Source organism: Saccharomyces kudriavzevii, assembly GCF_947243775.1.
Source record: "Saccharomyces kudriavzevii IFO 1802 strain IFO1802 genome assembly, chromosome: 16".
Classification (NCBI taxonomy): domain Eukaryota; kingdom Fungi; phylum Ascomycota; class Saccharomycetes; order Saccharomycetales; family Saccharomycetaceae; genus Saccharomyces; species Saccharomyces kudriavzevii.
The window spans coordinates 555,696-574,257 of NC_079287.1; the positions used below are offsets into that span (position 1 = coordinate 555,696).

At 38.5% G+C, this 18,562-nt stretch overlaps 7 protein-coding genes and 1 non-coding gene across 8 annotated transcripts; 3 read left to right on the forward strand and 5 right to left on the reverse strand.

Annotated features, from left to right (window-relative positions):
- Positions 1-370: 370 nt before the first annotated feature.
- On the forward strand, positions 371-2,545 carry HAA1 (Haa1p; the record flags this gene model as incomplete). Its single annotated transcript, XM_056231863.1, has 1 exon — positions 371-2,545. The coding sequence occupies one exon, from the start codon at positions 371-373 to the stop codon at positions 2,543-2,545; it is 2,175 nt and encodes a 724-aa protein (XP_056085639.1).
- Positions 2,546-4,003: 1,458 nt separating this feature from the next.
- SUT2 (Sut2p) lies at positions 4,004-4,813 on the forward strand (the record flags this gene model as incomplete). The annotated part of the gene is made up of 1 exon (XM_056231864.1): positions 4,004-4,813. One exon carries the CDS (start codon positions 4,004-4,006, stop codon positions 4,811-4,813), a length of 810 nt encoding a protein of 269 aa, XP_056085640.1.
- Positions 4,814-5,037: 224 nt separating this feature from the next.
- RPA135 (DNA-directed RNA polymerase I core subunit RPA135) lies at positions 5,038-8,649 on the reverse strand (the record flags this gene model as incomplete). Its single annotated transcript, XM_056231865.1, has 1 exon — positions 5,038-8,649. One exon carries the CDS (start codon positions 8,647-8,649, stop codon positions 5,038-5,040), a length of 3,612 nt encoding a protein of 1,203 aa, XP_056085641.1.
- A 912-nt stretch (positions 8,650-9,561) lies between these two features.
- Skdi_16.trna7K lies at positions 9,562-9,634 on the forward strand. The gene has a single exon. It is a non-coding gene; the product is annotated as a tRNA-Lys (tRNA).
- A 196-nt stretch (positions 9,635-9,830) lies between these two features.
- Positions 9,831-10,205, reverse strand: MRA1 (Mra1p; the record flags this gene model as incomplete). The annotated part of the gene is made up of 2 exons (XM_056231866.1): positions 9,831-10,016; positions 10,173-10,205. The coding sequence occupies 2 exons, from the start codon at positions 10,203-10,205 to the stop codon at positions 9,831-9,833; spliced, it is 219 nt and encodes a 72-aa protein (XP_056085642.1).
- A 332-nt stretch (positions 10,206-10,537) lies between these two features.
- Positions 10,538-11,518, reverse strand: MRX21 (Mrx21p; the record flags this gene model as incomplete). Its single annotated transcript, XM_056231867.1, has 1 exon — positions 10,538-11,518. One exon carries the CDS (start codon positions 11,516-11,518, stop codon positions 10,538-10,540), a length of 981 nt encoding a protein of 326 aa, XP_056085643.1.
- Positions 11,519-12,149: 631 nt separating this feature from the next.
- On the reverse strand, positions 12,150-13,103 carry CMR3 (Cmr3p; the record flags this gene model as incomplete). The annotated part of the gene is made up of 1 exon (XM_056231868.1): positions 12,150-13,103. One exon carries the CDS (start codon positions 13,101-13,103, stop codon positions 12,150-12,152), a length of 954 nt encoding a protein of 317 aa, XP_056085644.1.
- Positions 13,104-17,771: 4,668 nt separating this feature from the next.
- SKDI16G2800 (uncharacterized protein) lies at positions 17,772-18,521 on the reverse strand (the record flags this gene model as incomplete). Its single annotated transcript, XM_056231869.1, has 1 exon — positions 17,772-18,521. One exon carries the CDS (start codon positions 18,519-18,521, stop codon positions 17,772-17,774), a length of 750 nt encoding a protein of 249 aa, XP_056085645.1.
- Positions 18,522-18,562: the final 41 nt, after the last annotated feature.

Here is an 18,562-nt window from a genome sequence, read left to right on the forward strand (position 1 = left end):
GAATTCTTAACATCGTTTTACCGCACATTTTTATTTATCATTAATTAGTCTTAGTAATACAGTTCGTGCTTTTCTGCTTTATAAGAAAAAAAGGGATAGTAGCATCAGCACTTGTTTGAAAACTAGAAACCTCAAGATTTATAAGTCCTTTCAGTTGTCTTTCTCTGTCTATAATAAAAAGGCAAAGCAAAACGTGGCAGGAAAGCTTTTTTCCAGCAAAAAGGGAACTGTAATATTAAACAAATACCGTAATTAAGCGGATAAGACCCGTTGATTATCAACCATAACGGAGAAAAAAAGTTCTGTGTTGTGACTCTAAAAGATATTTGAACAAGGAAAGAGAAATAAAAAACAACTTGAAAAAATAAAAATGGTCTTGATAAATGGCATAAAATATGCCTGTGAGAGATGCATAAGAGGCCATAGAGTAACAACATGCAATCATACGGATCAACCACTTATGATGATCAAACCCAAAGGTAGACCTTCTACCACGTGTGACTATTGCAAACAGCTTCGAAAAAACAAGAATGCAAACCCTGAAGGCGTTTGTTCGTGTGGCCGATTAGAAAAGAAAAAAATAGCACAGAAAGCTAAAGAAGAAGCCAGAGCCAAAGCCAAAGAAAAACAAAGAAAACAATGTACTTGCGGAATGGAGGAAATTTGCAAATACCATGCTCAAAAAAGACACCTAAGGAAATCCCCATCAAATTCTCAGAAAAAAGGGAGGTCCATTTCACGTTCGCAACCAATGTTTGAGAGAGTGTTGTCTTCTACTTCACTTGATAGCAATATACTATCCGGCCATGGAGGACTTTCAGATACTTCCAGTATATTGACAAGCACATTTTTAGACAGTGAGCCGGGAGCGGGCAAAATATCGAAAGATTATCATCATGTCCCTTCATTGGCTTCTATTTCATCGTTACAATCGTCTCAATCGTTAGATCAAAACTTCAGTATACCACAAAGCCCTCCATTATCCTCAATGTCTTTTAATTTTCTCACGGGTAATGTCACGGACCCCAACCAAGGTCACAATAATCATCAGCATTCCAAATCAAATAATAACTGGCAAGACAGTTCGGTAAGTTTACCAGCGAAGTCTGATTCGCGTTTCGCTTCGATGGATAAAAACAACTCCGTAAACCTTGACCTTTTGGGCCACTCTAAACGAATATCTATAATAGCAAATCCTCGGGTGGGCGAAGTTAGCGTCCCACTAGAAGAATATATTCCTTCCGATATTGATGGAGTCGGAAAAGTTACTGATAAAAGTTCTGCGATCTATGATTGGCCCTTCGATGAAAGTATAGAGAGAAATTTTAGTACAACTGCAACGGCGGCAACCGATTCAAGTAAGCTTGACATAAATGACAACAATAACAGTAATAACATTATTAATGCTAATGATAACAATTATAGTAATACTAATAACAGTGACAATAGTATCAATAATAATAATAATAATAATAATGATAGTAATAATAATAGTAATAATAATAATAATAACACCAACCACAGTAATAGTAATAACTATAATTATGACAACAATAGAAATTGTGATAATGGCACTATTAACAACAACCCTTCTAGACAGGAGCATCAAGGCAATGGTCTATTTGACATGTTTACAGATTCGTCATCAATTTCAACACTTTCTCGTGCAAACCTATTATTACAAGAAAAAATTGGTTCACAAGAAAATTCTAGTAAACAAGAGCACTATTCCAAGAATCCACAATTTCGTCACCAGTTAACTGCCAGGAGTAGATCATTCATTCATCACCCTGCAAACGAATATTTGAGAAATACATTTGGTACTTCAAACAATAATGACATTGGGAAGGGAGTCGAGGTATTATCATTGACGCCGAGTTTTATGGATATTCCCGAGAAGGAAAGGGAAACGGAAAGGTCGCCATCATCAAATTACATTACTGACAGGCCTTTCACCCGAAAACCTAGGTCATCCAGCATTGATGTAAACCATAGGTACCCACCCATGTCATCCGCCAACATAGCAGCATCTCCTAGTGCTTTGAACAATACAGTAGCAAGCAATCTTGACGATCAACTCAGTTTAACTTCCCTTAACTCTCAGCCATCGTCCATAGCAAATATGATGATGGATTCCTCAAATATGGCTGAACAAAGTTCCATCCATTCGGTTCCTCAATCGATAAACTCTCCGAGAATGTCTAAAACCGGAAACCGTCAAGACAAAAACGTTCAAGCAAAGAAGGAAGAAAGAAACGCGCTGAATAGTATACAGGATTTTTCACAACTGGAAAATACACCAGGAGATGTGAATCAAATGTTCTCCCCGCCGCTAAAAAGTGTTAACAGACCGGACGCCATGAGAGAAAATTCGCCCAGTAGTAATTTTATATTCCAAGGAAACGGAATTATTTCTACACCTTCTGCAAGGAATGAGCTTCCAGATACCTCTCCGATGAGTAGTATTCAAACAGCATCACCACCAAGCCAACTACTTACCGACCAAGGGTTTGCAGATTTGGATAACTTTATGTCTTCATTATGATAAACTTGCTTTTTTGTCCTTTGCTTTTCTGTAACTGTAGTTTTTTCCTCTTATATATATATATATATATATACACTTTTATACACCTAATAATATCATCGGCATCATGATTGCTTATACATTTTCATAATCCAAGCTACTTTTTACCTTTCAAGCCCTTCCAATAATGCACTGCGCCTTCTTTTTCTTTCGCGTAGAACGCCCACATGCAAGCATAGTAATTTAGATTGTTTTCCCCCTCCACCTCTTCTGAACCGCAGCTCCGCTACTCTGATGGTGTAGGGTAGCATCAACTTACAATATCATTACACAAGTTCGAATCGAGATTTTAGCAGGCAGCACATTCTTCAAAGTGTTACTTGCATTTTGCCAGGGTGAAACGGTATCACTCTTTTCTTGCATAATTTCTTGTGTTGACATAACAATAAAAGCGTTACACCATTATGATGTCACCCCATTTTTCGTTTCATTACATAAACTGGAACCGAAAGTCCGAACATATACATGAGGTAATGTGCACCTAATGAAAAATCTAAGTTTAAACTACGGGGATTCACACCTTATCTCCTCACTTATCAAGAAAGAAATAGGCAAAAGAAAAGAAAAACTAAATAAAATTTCTTTTTCTGCAGGCAAGTTTGAAAAACTTGTGTGCCTTCTCTGCAATCTACATGGGGAGGTCCTGGTTTATTCGTTCTGATCTTAGCTCCATTCATCCCCAGTATGTCGACTCACGTTAAGCAACATATCTTTCCCTCGCCCTTCGAGCAATAACACCTCCATTTGGCCCATTTACAAACTAAGCGAAGAAGCCAAGACCTTCAAATCTACGTATCAGGAATTGAAAAAAACTAAAAAAGTTTCAGATCTCATTTCCCCTTCAATAGAAACTTCCGTAGGGTAAATTTGGTCGTTGATAGTGAAAAGTAAAAGTCTACGGGGACGTCTTAGTGGGCTTTCACGACTGACGTACAATTACTTCCATATTCTTTCGTAAAATTTAAAAATTTCTCATTTTTAATCTTCATTACATGTCTGGAGACAATTTATTGGAGAGAAAAATCTAGACCTGCCAAGCCGATAAACGAAGGGCCTGCGACAAAACAGTGTAAACGTCCATTCCTGAGGGTAGAGTCATGTAGGCGGAGACGAAAACAAAGTTTAGCTTTTCGTGGAAGTGTCCATTTGATGTTTATCAACCAGTAAAGGTTAAATGGAGGTATGACAAAAGAAATTTCTTTTTCTGTTAAACGTAAACATTTGGAAGTTTTTTTTTCTTCGACTGGCTGTAGTTGTCATTCTATAATACATAGAACCAATCAATACTTTTAGGAATGAAGATTTTTTTACTCTTTCATGTAGTTCATTAAGAAGAAGGTGCAGCTAAATAACTTCTATTAAGTAAGAGAGCAAATCAAGCTCGCCAACCTATTGGTTTGTTTGGATCAATTGTTAAATATGAAGCCAAGCAATCGAATTTGTGATGTAATTACCAACAAGGATGAATCACTTCCTGCACTTTTACTGCCGGCTCTGAGCAGTAGTTATACCAGTGATGATTCTTTACAAAAGGAACAAATTTCAACCAATGTCAAATATCATCCATTCAGTTTGCCTGATTGCACGCTACTACCAAAGAATTTAAACATTCAGGCACATCAAAACTCAGTGCCAAGTTCTTCGGTTCAATATCTAGAACATAATTATAACAGTTGGCAAAAACAATCAGAGAAGACAGAACTTCCCAAACTTGGTTGCCCAACGAATTACAAAGATTATTATAAAACCATTTCTTCGGGCGAAACAACCGATTCAGCGGTTATTTCATCAACAGCAACTAACAGGTTGAAAAGAAAACGTCAAAGGGATGGTCCAAGTTGTGATTCTTGTAGGACCAAGAAAATAAGATGCAATGCAACAATCATAGTCTATTTACAAGATAGAAATCTAATCTCCTCCATTTCTTCAAATTTGCATTATATTCTTTCTCAAGACGACATTGAGCGGTTTCGAACAAGGTTTTTCGAGAAACTCCCCGATGTGGTGGATACCTATGAAGTCATAAAGCATCTTGACAAAATAGTTCTTTTCAAAGCCTGCACTTCTTGCAGCAGGAAAAGCAAGAGAGCCGGGAAGTGCCTATTTTCAAGAGGATTTACGAAATCTGATATGAACGTATTTTCTAAAATAAATATTAAACTTAAGGGCAAAACTATCTTCGAGATGACTGTCACTGATTATATTGCCGCTGGCTTCCAAACCCTCTAGGCTTCATGCATATAACTTCCTTTTATATAAGATATAGGAACATTAATAAAAACTCACCACTAATAAGTTCAATATTTTCTCATAATATGAATTTATTTATTCATACGTATACTTCTATTGCAGGGCGCTTTATATGAATAATTACATAAAAAAAACCTCTATATGATACAATTGACCAAACCCTTATCATCGTTTTCACATCAAATTAAAAAAAGGGTTTTCTTCTATTTGGGCTCAACATTATAACGTAATCTTATACCCATTGCCGATAATTCAGAATCCAAGTACTTCAATACAAATGGTATAGCTACCGTAGTTGTTTCATTGCCACCGACAAATTTATTGCCTTGTCCATCTTCCCAAATTTGAGAGTCGTCAATGAAAATATTTTCTCCATCTTCTGATTTAGTTAGTAGCTTCTTTGCATCTTCAAATCTCATGGAACAACGACGGCAGCAAACTGTCGAAATTGAACCGATTCTTGGCACACTCTGTTGTGTAGTCAAGATAGAGCCACACTCACGACACACGGATGCTTGCGTATAGTCTGATGAATTCAGTAAACGGTCTTGTAACAAAAATGAGGTACCGTGTCCAATCAAAGCATCTCTTTCCATTTCACCGACACGAATACCACCATGTCTCTTTCTACCCTTGACAGGTTGCATAGTCAAGCTGTTGACAGGACCGGTAGAACGGACTTGAAACTTATCGTCGACCATATGACGTAATCTTTGATAGTAAACAACACCAACATAAATATCTGCTCTTAGTTCTTCACCAGTAGCACCGGAATACATCGGTTCGTTACCATGGTAATTGTAGCCTGCCTTCGCCAGTTGATCACCAAAATAATCAGCGGGCGTATCGTCCTCGTTGAATATCCACGGTGTGGAATCTTGTGCGATACCGTGCAAAGCACCCGCCTTACCTGCTAGAGACTCGACGAACATACCAATGGTCATACGCGAAGGGAAAGCATGCGGATTGATAATAATATCCGGTTGAATCCCTGTTTCACTGAAAGGCATGTCAATGGTTGGCCATTTTCTAGAACAAACACCCTTTTGACCATGTCTAGAAGAAAATTTATCACCAATCTGAGGTGTTCTTCTGATACGGTATTTTATGCTAACGGTTTGTAATTCTTGAAACTTGTTGGATTCGTCACCAATTAGGTTCACTTCTTCGATATATGCTGGTTCAGAGGAATGGTATGTCTTGATTTTTGTCTTATTCAAAGTATCGTCAAAGTATGCACAGATCGGATCACCTTCTTCGACATAGGTGCCAATATAAGGTAAACCATCCTCATCTAGTTTTTCGAGCCATTCTTTTGGCCATTCGTCATTTCCGAAACCAAAATGCTGTGTAATTGGATCACCACGACTTCTGTTGAGAGCCAAATCCACTTTCTCAGTCTTATACATAGTACCATAACCGAAACCTCTTTCGTCAGCAGATTTGTTTATAATCATCGCATCATCCATATCGTAACCGGTATACGAAATGACAGCAACAACAGCATTGAAACCATTTGGAAAGTTATCCATACCATAGTCATCATATAAGTTAGCTTTCACAATAGGCGTTTGGCCAGTTTGCAACCTATAAAGTTTGTTGTCAGAACGATGGCACAAAGCTACACCGGGAGTACCCATAGTTTGCTTACCCATTTGACATTGGTACATATTCCTTGGAGATTGATTAAAGTCCGAAAAAGGTGTCAAATTAGCCAAAATAGAGAGGATGTTTGTTGGCGTAAATTCAACGTGCGTATGAACATTATTTTGAATTTCTTGAGGTGTGACAGCGATGTTCATGTAAACTTGTTCGAAAGGACCAACAATGTCTTCCTTATCTAAAGGTAAGTAACGCACAGGACGTAGCATTCTGGAGTGACCACCGAATAAGTAAAGGCCCGGATATTGGCCACGAGTAGATGGAGGAACATAACCAATTTCTAGATCAACTGGCAACCCAGGCGTTTTGCCTTCAACCTTCCAATATCTCAATGTATCTGCGATTATCTTACCTTGCTCATGAGAGATCCATCCAATGATTTTACCATCAATTTGCACACAACACAAAGAAGGACCAGCGGCAAATGTATGGGATGCTGGGGCAACTCCGAGCGAGTATAAGATTGAAGGAATTTTTGAAACGTCTAATTGCTCAGTGGATATGCGGCACTTGTGCGCAAAATGGTTCAACAGACCACAAGGAGAACCATCCGGTGTATGAACAGGACACAGGAACCCCCATGACTCCGGTAGCAATTTTCTAACCGTGGTAGTCTTCAACTGTGCAAAAAAAGACCCTCTATGAACCATCCTAAAATGAGAAATAAAACGGTAGAAGTTAATTTTTTCCGCAACAACGGTATAACCAGAGACTTGTTGTAAATCTAACCCAGATTGAGACACTAAGTTACCTGTTGATAAAAAGTATTGCATTTTGGAACCAATATTTTCATTTACTCTCATCAAAACTTTTGACATGTATCTTTTATCTTTAAAATTGATAGCCATACCACGGTTTATATCCATCCTGACTTGAGCTATAATATTTTGTAAATATTCATCAATCTTTTCTTTCAAAATCATACCATATAAGAAACCACCCAATAGAACTTCTTGATGTTGCGTAGCATCTGGGTTATCTGGAGAACATTCACCTGCAACCAAAGAATACAGCTTTCTGATCATAAATAGCAGCATTCTAAATTTATCTTGGTTGCCACTCTTGCCCAGATGAACCAAAACAATACGGTCGAGGACTTCTTGTCCGACTTCCAAGTCAGAATGATCAGGGGAGGCTTGAAAGACAACGCGGAATTTGTCCCCTAGATATTGCAAGACTTGTGTACGATTTTGCAATTGAGGATATCTCTTCTTAAAACCACGTAGTAGTAATTCTAAACGATCAGTTAAAAAGGAATCCTTAACATCATTACCAATGATACCATCAAAAATTTCTCTATCACTAGTGTGACATAAAGCTTTCAAGATCATAACAGCAGGAACTAAATATTCGTTTTTTCTCCAAGAAAATCTAAACGTTACTTGACCATCATTCAGGTAATGTAGAACATTAGTTTGAGAAGTTTGATCTTGTCTTACAGATCTAATTTGAATACCATAATGAGAGTAAGACGCACCTCTGTTGGCAAAAGATGGTCGAATAATAGCCATAGGATGGTTCCTACGTTGAACAATCAACATTCTGATTAGCTTTTCGATACCATTGACAATAAAGTAACCACCTATCTCATCGGACTCTTCTTTATGTTGTACCAATTCATATGGAGACATCTTATTCAAGTGGCATCTGTTACTTTGTAACATAACTGGTAGACCACCGCAATCTCTCACTTCGAATAGATTTTCCTCGCCATTATTAATGGACCACTTCAACTTTAAAAGTAGTTTACCTCTATAAGAAGTAAGTCTCTGTCTCGACTCACTTGGGTAAACTTTCCTCTCTACTGCAGAAGAGACACCGTCGTTAGACATAGCTTTTGTAATGGAGACTTGTTCAACACTGACGGAGAGCTTATTTCCGAGGTAGCTGCTATTGGAGGTTTCATCTTCAGAATTAAGTGGTTTCCCATCGAATATAACTTTCTCACCGATGTCTTTAGCACCTAAATTTAATAATCCTCCATCTGGCCCCTCAGTTAATGCATTAAAAGATCCAATATGAGGTTGGACAGCTTCCTCCAATAGTGGAAATGCTGATTTATCCTTGGGAGGGTTGATGAACCGAGATTCACGTTCTAGAGTACGGAAATCGGCCGTTCTGGCTTGGCTAGGTGGCTTAATCACTTTGCTCATTTCACCAAATACGTAGCTCTACGGTAATTTCTCAATATTCTCAGAAATATTTCCCCGAATATTACGATTTAATAGAAGTAAATGCTTTATATTAGGAGATGAGATGAGTCTAAGATCCGTTTGAAAAATTTTTCATGCGAAAAAAAAAAAACACTTGGAAAGAAAACAAGCTCAATAAATACTCCCCGTCATTAACGATCACAACTTGCTTGGATAGAATACTAACTAAGCAAGAAAATGAGAGTGAGATTTGAATGACTGGAGAGGAGCTTTGCAAATCAAATACAAAAATATTTTCGTTCTGAGTATGCTATGATTTACACCAGCCTGCGACGGATCCAGTTCACTGATGACTTGAACTTCGGAGCCAAATGAGTATGGGGTTGCGTTTCTTGTAGCATTTCTCTTGTCCGGTGCATGTGTCAAAGCAAGCGATAGGGGGGCTTAAACTCGAAAATAGAGCGTGAATCAAATATCTGGATGGCTAAGCACAGTTTCATAGGAATTACTTCCTTAAAAAAAAAAGAACTATTGTACAGTGAAAAAATATGCGACAATTGTTGGGATCCCATTTTTGACAAGGTTAATAGCATTATGTATATAGAATACTAAAAGGTCTCCTCATAGATTTAGGAATCCACGGAAAGGAATCAACAATTCTACATATTATTGTGAATATTTTCTATCTTTCTTTCATACGGCATCATTCATTGATCCTATTGCATTATCAATCCTTTAGCTTCACCTTCCACTAAATTCGATGACAGTCTGAGTCTTTTTTTACTGGTCTGATGGTTTGCGTCATCTTCCTAACACCCGTATATGATAATTTTTCAGCTACACGGATGAACAAAATACTTAAATTATCCTGGCATTATAGAAGTTAATAGATGATTTTACACTAAGAAACAAGCCTTGTTGGCGCAATCGGTAGCGCGTATGACTCTTAATCATAAGGTTAGGGGTTCGATCCCCCTACAGGGCTTTCTTTTTTCCCCCCCAGTTGTCAATTATCAATCAGAAGTAAAACTTATACATGTATTCATGACAGTTATATAGTACTCATTATTTTTGTTGTATTAAAACGACCTTGAAGAATTAATAATATGTTGATTTTTCCCCCGACATTTATGAGAATGATCAATATGTGGTAATTAATATAACAAGTAATTGGCTGTCGTTCAATCCTTATCTCTAGCCAGGACTTCATCCAGACTGGACAATTCAGGGTTGCCTGTCAATCTCAAAGTCTCATCAGTTCTCAATTTCTTGTAAGTGAAATAGGTCCCGGAACATAAAGCCACACCAACTGCAAGAAATAATGGTGTCAGTTCAACGGGTATTTTATAACCACCAGAAGATTTTTTCTAATTGTATTGTTAGTATGATAGTCGATTGCTAGTCGCTTGCACTTCTAATCAACATAACCCTACTGTCTCAGCAAAATCTCAATATTGAGTAAATTCAGAACGAATCTAGGATATTTTGTTGGTGCGAACAGAACTAAAATAACTTTAACATACAGCCGTATTTAGCAGTAACTGTGCTGGTCTCATTTTCTATATTTTTCTCCTCAGTAAGGTTAAAGGTGTTCAGTAAATAACTAATGTTGAACACGTCTTGAAGTGGGCTGGAGTGCACTTGCTCAGGAATAGTTACAGTTGCTTTTGAGGGGATGGCGATGCCTTTAAACTTCTGTTTTCATGTTCATCATAAAGTACGGAAAATCTACGCTATGTAGGATGTGATTGGTTCACGCAATAAGACCGATATAAAACTATCAAACAAACATGTTAATGTTATATACAGGATGTCCTACTTCTGCAGTAATAATGCTTTTACATCGCCGTGTCGTTGCTCGCTTACAACAACTTCAAGGCGGCTATGCTCACCAAGATCTAATTGAGTCACATGCAACTTCGTAAACTAGCCAACTTATTGCAGTGGAAGGAACAACTTTAAAGAGGTTTGCACTTAAACCCTTGTAGTAACCGCCGAAGCCTTCTGCTTTTCCAATTGTCACCAGTGCATCCCAAACACTGGAATATTTAAATCCCAGTTCATTTCCGCCCATTGCAAGAACCTGGAATCGTCTCCTCAACAGATCAAAGGGATATGTCATTGTTTGTGCAACACCTCCGCTTACGGCGCCAATTGCTAACTTATACAGATTGCTTTTCCATGAGGGTTCGAAACCTGAGCTATTGATACTTATTTCTCTTAATTGTTCATAAACTGCAAAGTTTAATGCTACATATGGGACAACCCCAAGACTTGTTGGCCATACCCCTCTGTATAGTCCTTTGATACCGCCTTCCAGTCTGTAAGTTTCGCTTAGTAATTTCCAAATGCCTGGAGGCTTTGATATGCTCTTCGCCTTTGACCGGCTGAGACCACTCAAATTTGCTGTTTGAATTGATAATCTTGTTCTGATCAAATCCAACGGATAAGTAGCCACGACACTGCAGCCACCACATAAGGCGCCACTAAAAAGTCTCTGGGAGTTCGTCAGTTGTTCCTGTCCATCATAGGCATCTACGTGAAATACCTTTTTTTTACAGCCTTCATAAACTACAAATTGGACTGCACTGTAAGGAAAGATCCTTATGCAATTCAAACCATTTCCTCTAAATAAACCTTTAGGTCCCTCCTCACAATATACTTGTCGTATGGAACTAAATATGCCATGATTATACGAGTTGGTTGAGCTTTGGACTTGGAGCAGTATTTTAACCCTTTCAAAAGGCGAGACAACTGTTCGAGAAACGGCGCCAGCTACTCCACCGGCTAGGAATGCAACATTTGAGGCTTTCTTGAGAAAATTTTTTATTGAGCTTGGCTGCTCGATGACAGTCAGTACTTCCGACATATCAGCAAAATCAAACAATTGAGATTCGGAAATTGGGTATTTTGAGTTGTGGATTAGTGACTTGGTATACTTCACTTAGCTTTTTTAGATTCTTTCAGTCTTATTGGCAGTCTTGATCGTTTTGGCCGAGTCGCACGTCAAGCGCAAGCTGCAAAAACTATCTGGATAGAAAAAGAGGTGAAATAACACTAAAGGGCCCATCCTGACAAAAAATGTTTCTTTTTTTCGATAACTGTGACTGAACACAATGTACGCCTAGTGTCAAGTGAGCACTTGCACTTACTGACAGAATCTTATGAAAATCATTCTGAGAACTCACCTTGCCCACTGCATAGTTGTCCGTCCCTTTTATCTCTCTGTATATTTACACAGGAGTACGTATGATACTTAGCTCAGGCAAAACATAAATATAAAATGTTTTTATATGCCTTTATGGAAAATCAGTGGCATTTTTATGGTCGTATAAATATGATAAGAATACTTAGAAGAGGAAGGTCGCGCTTGATTAATTTCATTTCTTGTATCTATACTCTCAAAAAAACTCTTTAACAGATCGAACACGTCTTCGGCTTACCTTTGAATATAAGTTCTGAAATTTCCTTTGTGGTTAAACTTTTCGATGCTGATGTTTCTACGTTGTGTTCAAGACCTTGTTTCTTTTCCTTTCATGGCTCTTTAAATGTCTCAGCATATTGCTCTTTACATTGAAAGATTTTGAACATCCCTCCCAAGTGCATTTGAAGGGGGTATCCCCCGTATGTATCAGATAATGTGTCTTCAATGTCGAAGGTCTCGAGCAAATCTTGCCGCATACGGGACATTGCTTCCTTAGCTTCGTGGATGATATTCGGTTGCCATTTTTCCAGTCCGAGAATGCTGCTGAAGAACTCAATGATGAACCAGGCTCGCTTTTTGTTCTGCCATTATCGCTTTCCTGTAGGCTTGAAATTATGCTAAATTTGGGGGGGACTGATTTTGATCTATCCTGGCATACCTTTATAGTAGTGTTTGGAGGGCCAGTTATTGACATTGCAGCAAAGTTGGGCTCTGAAGTAACCGTCATTGGTTCTTTGTCGTATGGTCCCAAAGGTTTATAAATGGTTGGCACCATGACTGGCATCATCAGGGGAGCCGAGGACGTCAAATGAGCAGGTTGGCTATGTGGCATCGGTTGCTGGCTATCAGCGTAATAAATGGGATATTGATCAGGTGTTACATTCATAGAAATTGGCGTGTAAACTTCATTGACAATAGGCACTACGTTCATGCTTTGATAGACTTGCTGTGGAGGAAACTGAAGCCTTGAATCGACATTAGCGGGTGAGCCATTCTCGAAATCAGGCAGGAGAGACGAAATTGGTGGTAGATTTATTTTTGTACTATTATAGCATTCCTGTTCGTTTCTGTAACCACTGCGACCGTACAGTTGGTTGTTACTACCAGAGTTCAGTTGATCAACTGTGCGCACCTGCAGGGGAAGATTCGATTTATAATTGATCGTACACATTCCGCTATTAGGAGATCTTGAATTGTCTGTATATGATACTTGCTTTTCTGAAGTTTGCCTTGAAAGGGAAAAATTCATGTAATTTACGTTGATGGCGTTTACTGCTATTTGAGGTTAGGTGGTAAACTTGTATTATAACTAAGAAGAAGTCCGGAATTAAAAGTATACTAAAATTTGAAGATTTATTGTGAAGCCATAGAAAAATGAAAAGCAAGTAATCTATCCGCACTTTAACTTGTCAAATCCTGAAAGTTATTCAAAGGAAACACGTTGAAACATCAACGTGCAGTAGTCGCATATATAGCAAGAAGGGAAAAAAAGAGGGCACTCAGAATACAACAATAATGGAGAAGGCACAAGACCGCCCTGTCGGGGCCACTTGCAGATCTCTAAGGCAGTTTCAAATGACGTGCTCGCACAGTTTCTTACTTGTGAAACTTTAGGGACATAAGTCGGGAACCAGATGCATCATTCTTTATCTTATTTTTTGTTGTTGTTTAGGTTTCTTGTTCAGAACAATACGGAGAAACTCGGCCGGAAGTTAAAAAAACAGATCGTCTTGATCTGCTCACAAACTGGTATCCCGCCGAAAAGCTTATTTCCCACCGTAAACGGCAACCACTCGTGGCTCAAGGTTGAGTTGAGTGTTCCCGGAAAGGTTTTTCCTATAGGAGAGAGTACCGAGGGCTAGAAGAAAGGATCGCCGTCATTTTGTTCATTAACCCCGAAAAACCGCATTTATCACCTGATTCTTTTCAAAGATTGCTGCAAAATCTAGATATATTTTTAGGTACGGAGCGCGCGCAATGTATTTGAATTGATTTTCACATGTATCGTTTATGAGTAATCGACTGCACCTTATGTTGGGAGATTTTCTAGTTGGTTTTTTCCAAACTTAAAGGCCCTCCCCATTTTAAGTAGCTATTGCATTGAAACTATGCATGGCAGGCAAGAGCTGAAAAGTAAATTATGTAGCGTATCGTTTTGCTGCAAAACCTTAGACCCTTCATAGTAGCACGACTGAAAGTATAACTAGATGCGTACAGTAATGAATATGTAACAGCCTGTAGTGAAAAACTGTGAATGGAATGAAAAAAAGAATCGTATCGGCTACACGGAGGAACAGACTGCGTTGTTTCTCACGGAGACGAAAACAAATATAAGTTGCAAAAAAGCTTATGAGCATTTAAATTTCCGACGCAAGAGGACGTACGTGGTCTTTTCGCTGCGGTATATTGCTCGCGTAACGCCTTTCGTGGCAATAACGAAAATAATCTTTTCATTATATCATTAAGGTTGTCTACGAAGGATTGTCAGGCCTAGCTTACATGGAACACATTAGATTCCTATTTCGGCTTTATTTAGAGTTGAGGCTATGTGGGTCGTCTTTTATGCTAATAATAGGCACCGCAGTAAGTCATGATAGCGGCGCTCAACTACTGTTGAATAAGATGAAATCCAGAGAGAGGGATACATAGATCTTGCCTACGCCTCTTCAGGAAAGAAAGTCTGCCTGTAGGGTCGCTCAACGGGATTTCCAGACAAATCAACCAAACACATTCAAACCCAATCACAAAATGATCAAAAGCTGAGTATAAAGTTGCTTCAAAGTGGTTGCTCAGCCCATATTGGAGGAAAACAGAAGCAGAAACTGGTTTGAGTTATCATCAGGCGAATAAGAGACAAACTACGTTTATTTTTTTACACGGGAGGCGCAAAAAGCTATTCAATTTCAAAAATTCCAATTGGCATTTGCCCTCTTGTTTTCCAAGAAGACTAATAAGAACGTGTGGGCAAATAAGGTTCTTTTTCCCCTTTGAATTTTTTGCTTCGGGAACTGAAGACCGTCTAGAAATCTCGCAGGGAAGATTTTCCTTTGAGGATGAAAAAAAAAGAGAAAAAAGAAATTTGTCTTTTTCTTGAAAAAGTGTTGCTTATTCCTCACGTATGCACAGAATGCAAAGTACGAGATTTGAAAGAGTTGACTCCGCGCAACTTCCCTCTACTCTAACGCTAGTGGAGATCAAGGTATACAGGAGAAAGTTGCCGTTCTAGTGGCTATTTTTTTCGGCGACAGCTCTGGCTAGCCTTGATGCATTTTAGAAAAAGCAAAACCGAGGCAGAACTTGGACTCTACGCCAGCAATAATAACTCATAAAAAGGGATTAGTGTTTTTAGTTATTCAACACACTGCATGGCTTATGAAACTAAGAAACGAATGTAAGAATATAAGATTTTCGGGAATTTAATGGATTTTCTTGGTGTCCCGACTAAACTATATGAATTCATCGGTTTTTTTCCAAGAAATTTGATACTTTTTGTTAATATATGCATGGCATCGATTAGTAGCATTTCACACAGCAGGCAACCTTTAACAATATGACTATAACCAGCAACATCACCGGAGAAAAAATTGAAATTGCTCTGATAATAGGAAAGAGAGATCTAGGGACTTTAACGGTGTTAAAGCTGCCAGTAAAGGAAATGGCTGGAAGAGTAAAGTTTCTACTGGCAAGGATCTAAAATCTAAGGCGCTCCGAACTTGCAGTGCTTGTCGCAAAATTACCTTCTTCAAGTCATGCTTCTGTGAAGATTTAATGAAACAAGTGGTGAAGTTGTAGCTTTTTTAGGACATATGAAGGGGTTGTGGTGTTGTTTACTTAATCAACTATTTATTGCTGTCCTTTTTTTTGTCACTACAGATCTGAGCGACACTCCCGTTTATCGGTCCGTTGCAATGTAAACAAATAGGCAAGCCAAAGGCCGCAGACAAATCAACTGAAAACTCACTACCTTTTACAGTACTTTTCTTTCGTTTTTATCATCCACTTAATACTTTAAGACTATCTTGAAACAATCATTGTAGTAATAACTTGCTTCTAATCCAAGTACAATATTCGTTCAGTGCACTCTGCGAGCCATTTCCTTCTCAACTTAATGTACTAACTCAACATTCGCCCATTCCTTTTTATTGAGCGATTTTAGACGATTATATAATCCAGGGGCACTCTGCTCTCCGGTTTGTCAGATGGTCGGCATGAATACCCCACGCAAAGTTGCGCGTTCGAATAAAGCTTGCATGAAGAGTTGTCTCTTTCGAGTAATCATGCGTGGGGAATTGCTGAATAAGCATTCTCTAAGACACAAGGACTTTCTGTAAATCATTTTATCAGCTTACAACAACTACATAATTAAAGGCTGTCTTGCCAGTCTTGCTAGACAAATTTGTTGGCTGCAAATAAAATCCAAACCTTTGCTACAGCGTAGGGGGCAAAACAATAAATACCTTGAATGCGACCATCAGTATCACCTGAACATGTCTAAAAACTCTATAATATCAACAAAACCCAACTAATAACCAAAAGCAAGAACAAGAGGAAGATATTACGTAGACAATTTTCACCGTTTTTTGACAGTGAAACCTGGCATCTTTTGTAGCATGTGACTCGTTATTACCGGATACAGAGTTACAATAAAAAACATGATGATTGAGAGAAGCGTGAAGTCGAAAAAAAATTTCTTATTACCAAAACCCACCCTTAAAATAACGATCATATATATATTTTTTCGTAATAGTTTGCCAATCATATGAATGAGGCTACTTTGCAGCACTCACGATTGCGTTGTGGTAAATATTATTTTGTTCTCAGTTGCTTTTTCGTCAATAAAAATAGTCGAGTCATATTCGAACCTCATATTGGACCTTAAACCTATTGCTAGAAGCAGATGAGGTTATTAGTTGAGTCGGAAAAAGCCCCACATGGAAAGGAAAATGCAATAGTATCTCCCCTATTGGCATCATCTCCATACGTCGCTGTTTTATTTATCGCTGCCCTTATCGGGGAAACGTGCTATAAGCTATGAAATAATTTCCCACTTTTCACTAGAGATGGCTTATTCTTGAGATCAGCATCGTCAGTACCCATTAAAACATTCTTTACCCCCCAGAGTTATCGAGTTTCGATTTACTTGATCTAAAGGAATATATTGTAACAATAATTATTATCCACATCAGGCGCCGAGGAAGTGTAGCATTGACTATCATCTGTAGCCGTCAATGGCGAAACACTACGTGTTCTACTGTCCCTTTATATTGATGATCGCAACCCCACTGAATAGATACCAACAATTGAAGAACTTACAAATGTCATATTTTTGTAGGAGCAAGTAATTGATTATATACTTATTCACTTCGTGCCAATCTAACTGCTTTTTATAGATAATTGATTACTCGCCAAACTACTTATTTTCGTTTAAAGATAGTTGTCCAACTCGCTTCGGTACTGAGGTTTAATAGGCTTTTGTCACGGCAGGGAATTTCAAGTACGGCAAAGAGCTCCAAATCGTATCTTTAAGCGCCGACGTGTCCATAAAAGGCAAAAATGAGGTCTTGGGGCACTTTCCTGTTAGTTTCAAGAAATTATAGAAGACATCACCAAGAAGAATAAGTTGAATTTCTAGGAATTCTCCTGTGAACAAGAATGACAATATAAATTTAAAGGCAGGTGATTCGGTTGCACGCCCAAGTGGAAAAGAAGAACAATTCCACACCCACTGTAGATGTGAAAATTTGAACGGCAAACATCCCATTCCGTCAAAATCGAAAATTCAGGCTCATTGATTAGTGACTATATGCGATGCATTTATGGAGTTGATATATATCTATATTCATTTCATTTAGTAAGAACGTCCTTAGGCGTATCGAGCGAACCACCAAAAAAAAAAACAACACTCTATAAGACAAGTTCACTGATGTTTTTTTTTTGCTACTTTCTTTTGGTGTGTTCTCAAGTGCCTTAACATATTACTTTTGACATTGAAAGATTTGTTACAATGTTCCCAAGTACATTTAAAGGGTGTGTCTCCGGTATGTATCAAATAGTGTGTTCTTAATGTTGAAGGTCTCGAGCAAACCTTTCCACAAATAGGGCATTGCTTCCGTAGTTTTACCACAGCACGCAATTGCTTTTGTATAAGATCCAAGTCAGTCTGTGTTTGGGATAGTAGCGTCCCAGGATTTTGTCCCGTATGGACATTCGGGAGAGAGTATCGTTCATTACTCGCTGTTCTATGATTTTCATCCTGAAAATGCTGCACAGGTGGAGTCACAGGTTGAGAACTATATGAGGGAGTTGCTGTCGAATAAACAGGGCAACAAGATTGACGTTCAATGAACGTTAAAGGAAGAGGCTGTGATGTTGATATAACCGGCGAGAAGATCATAGAGTTGGGACTCGGTCTCCATCCAGGATCTTCTGTCTGGTGCAGAGAAGAAGATGCGTAGTGGTAAGCTGGGGGTGGTAATGAAACCTGAGTTACTTCAGGGGAAAGTGAGGTGTGCATGTGCATGATCGACGAACATGGTGGAAGATGCACGCCTCTTTTAGCCGTGTTTGAGACATCCTTCGAAGGTTGTGCATATGGCGCCCCTATGTTGGGTGAGGAACATTTTACCGGACTACAGAGCATGGATTCTAGTGTGTTTGTTTTCCACATCCTAATTGGCGCTGAAGATCGAAGTTTAGGTATATTAAAAA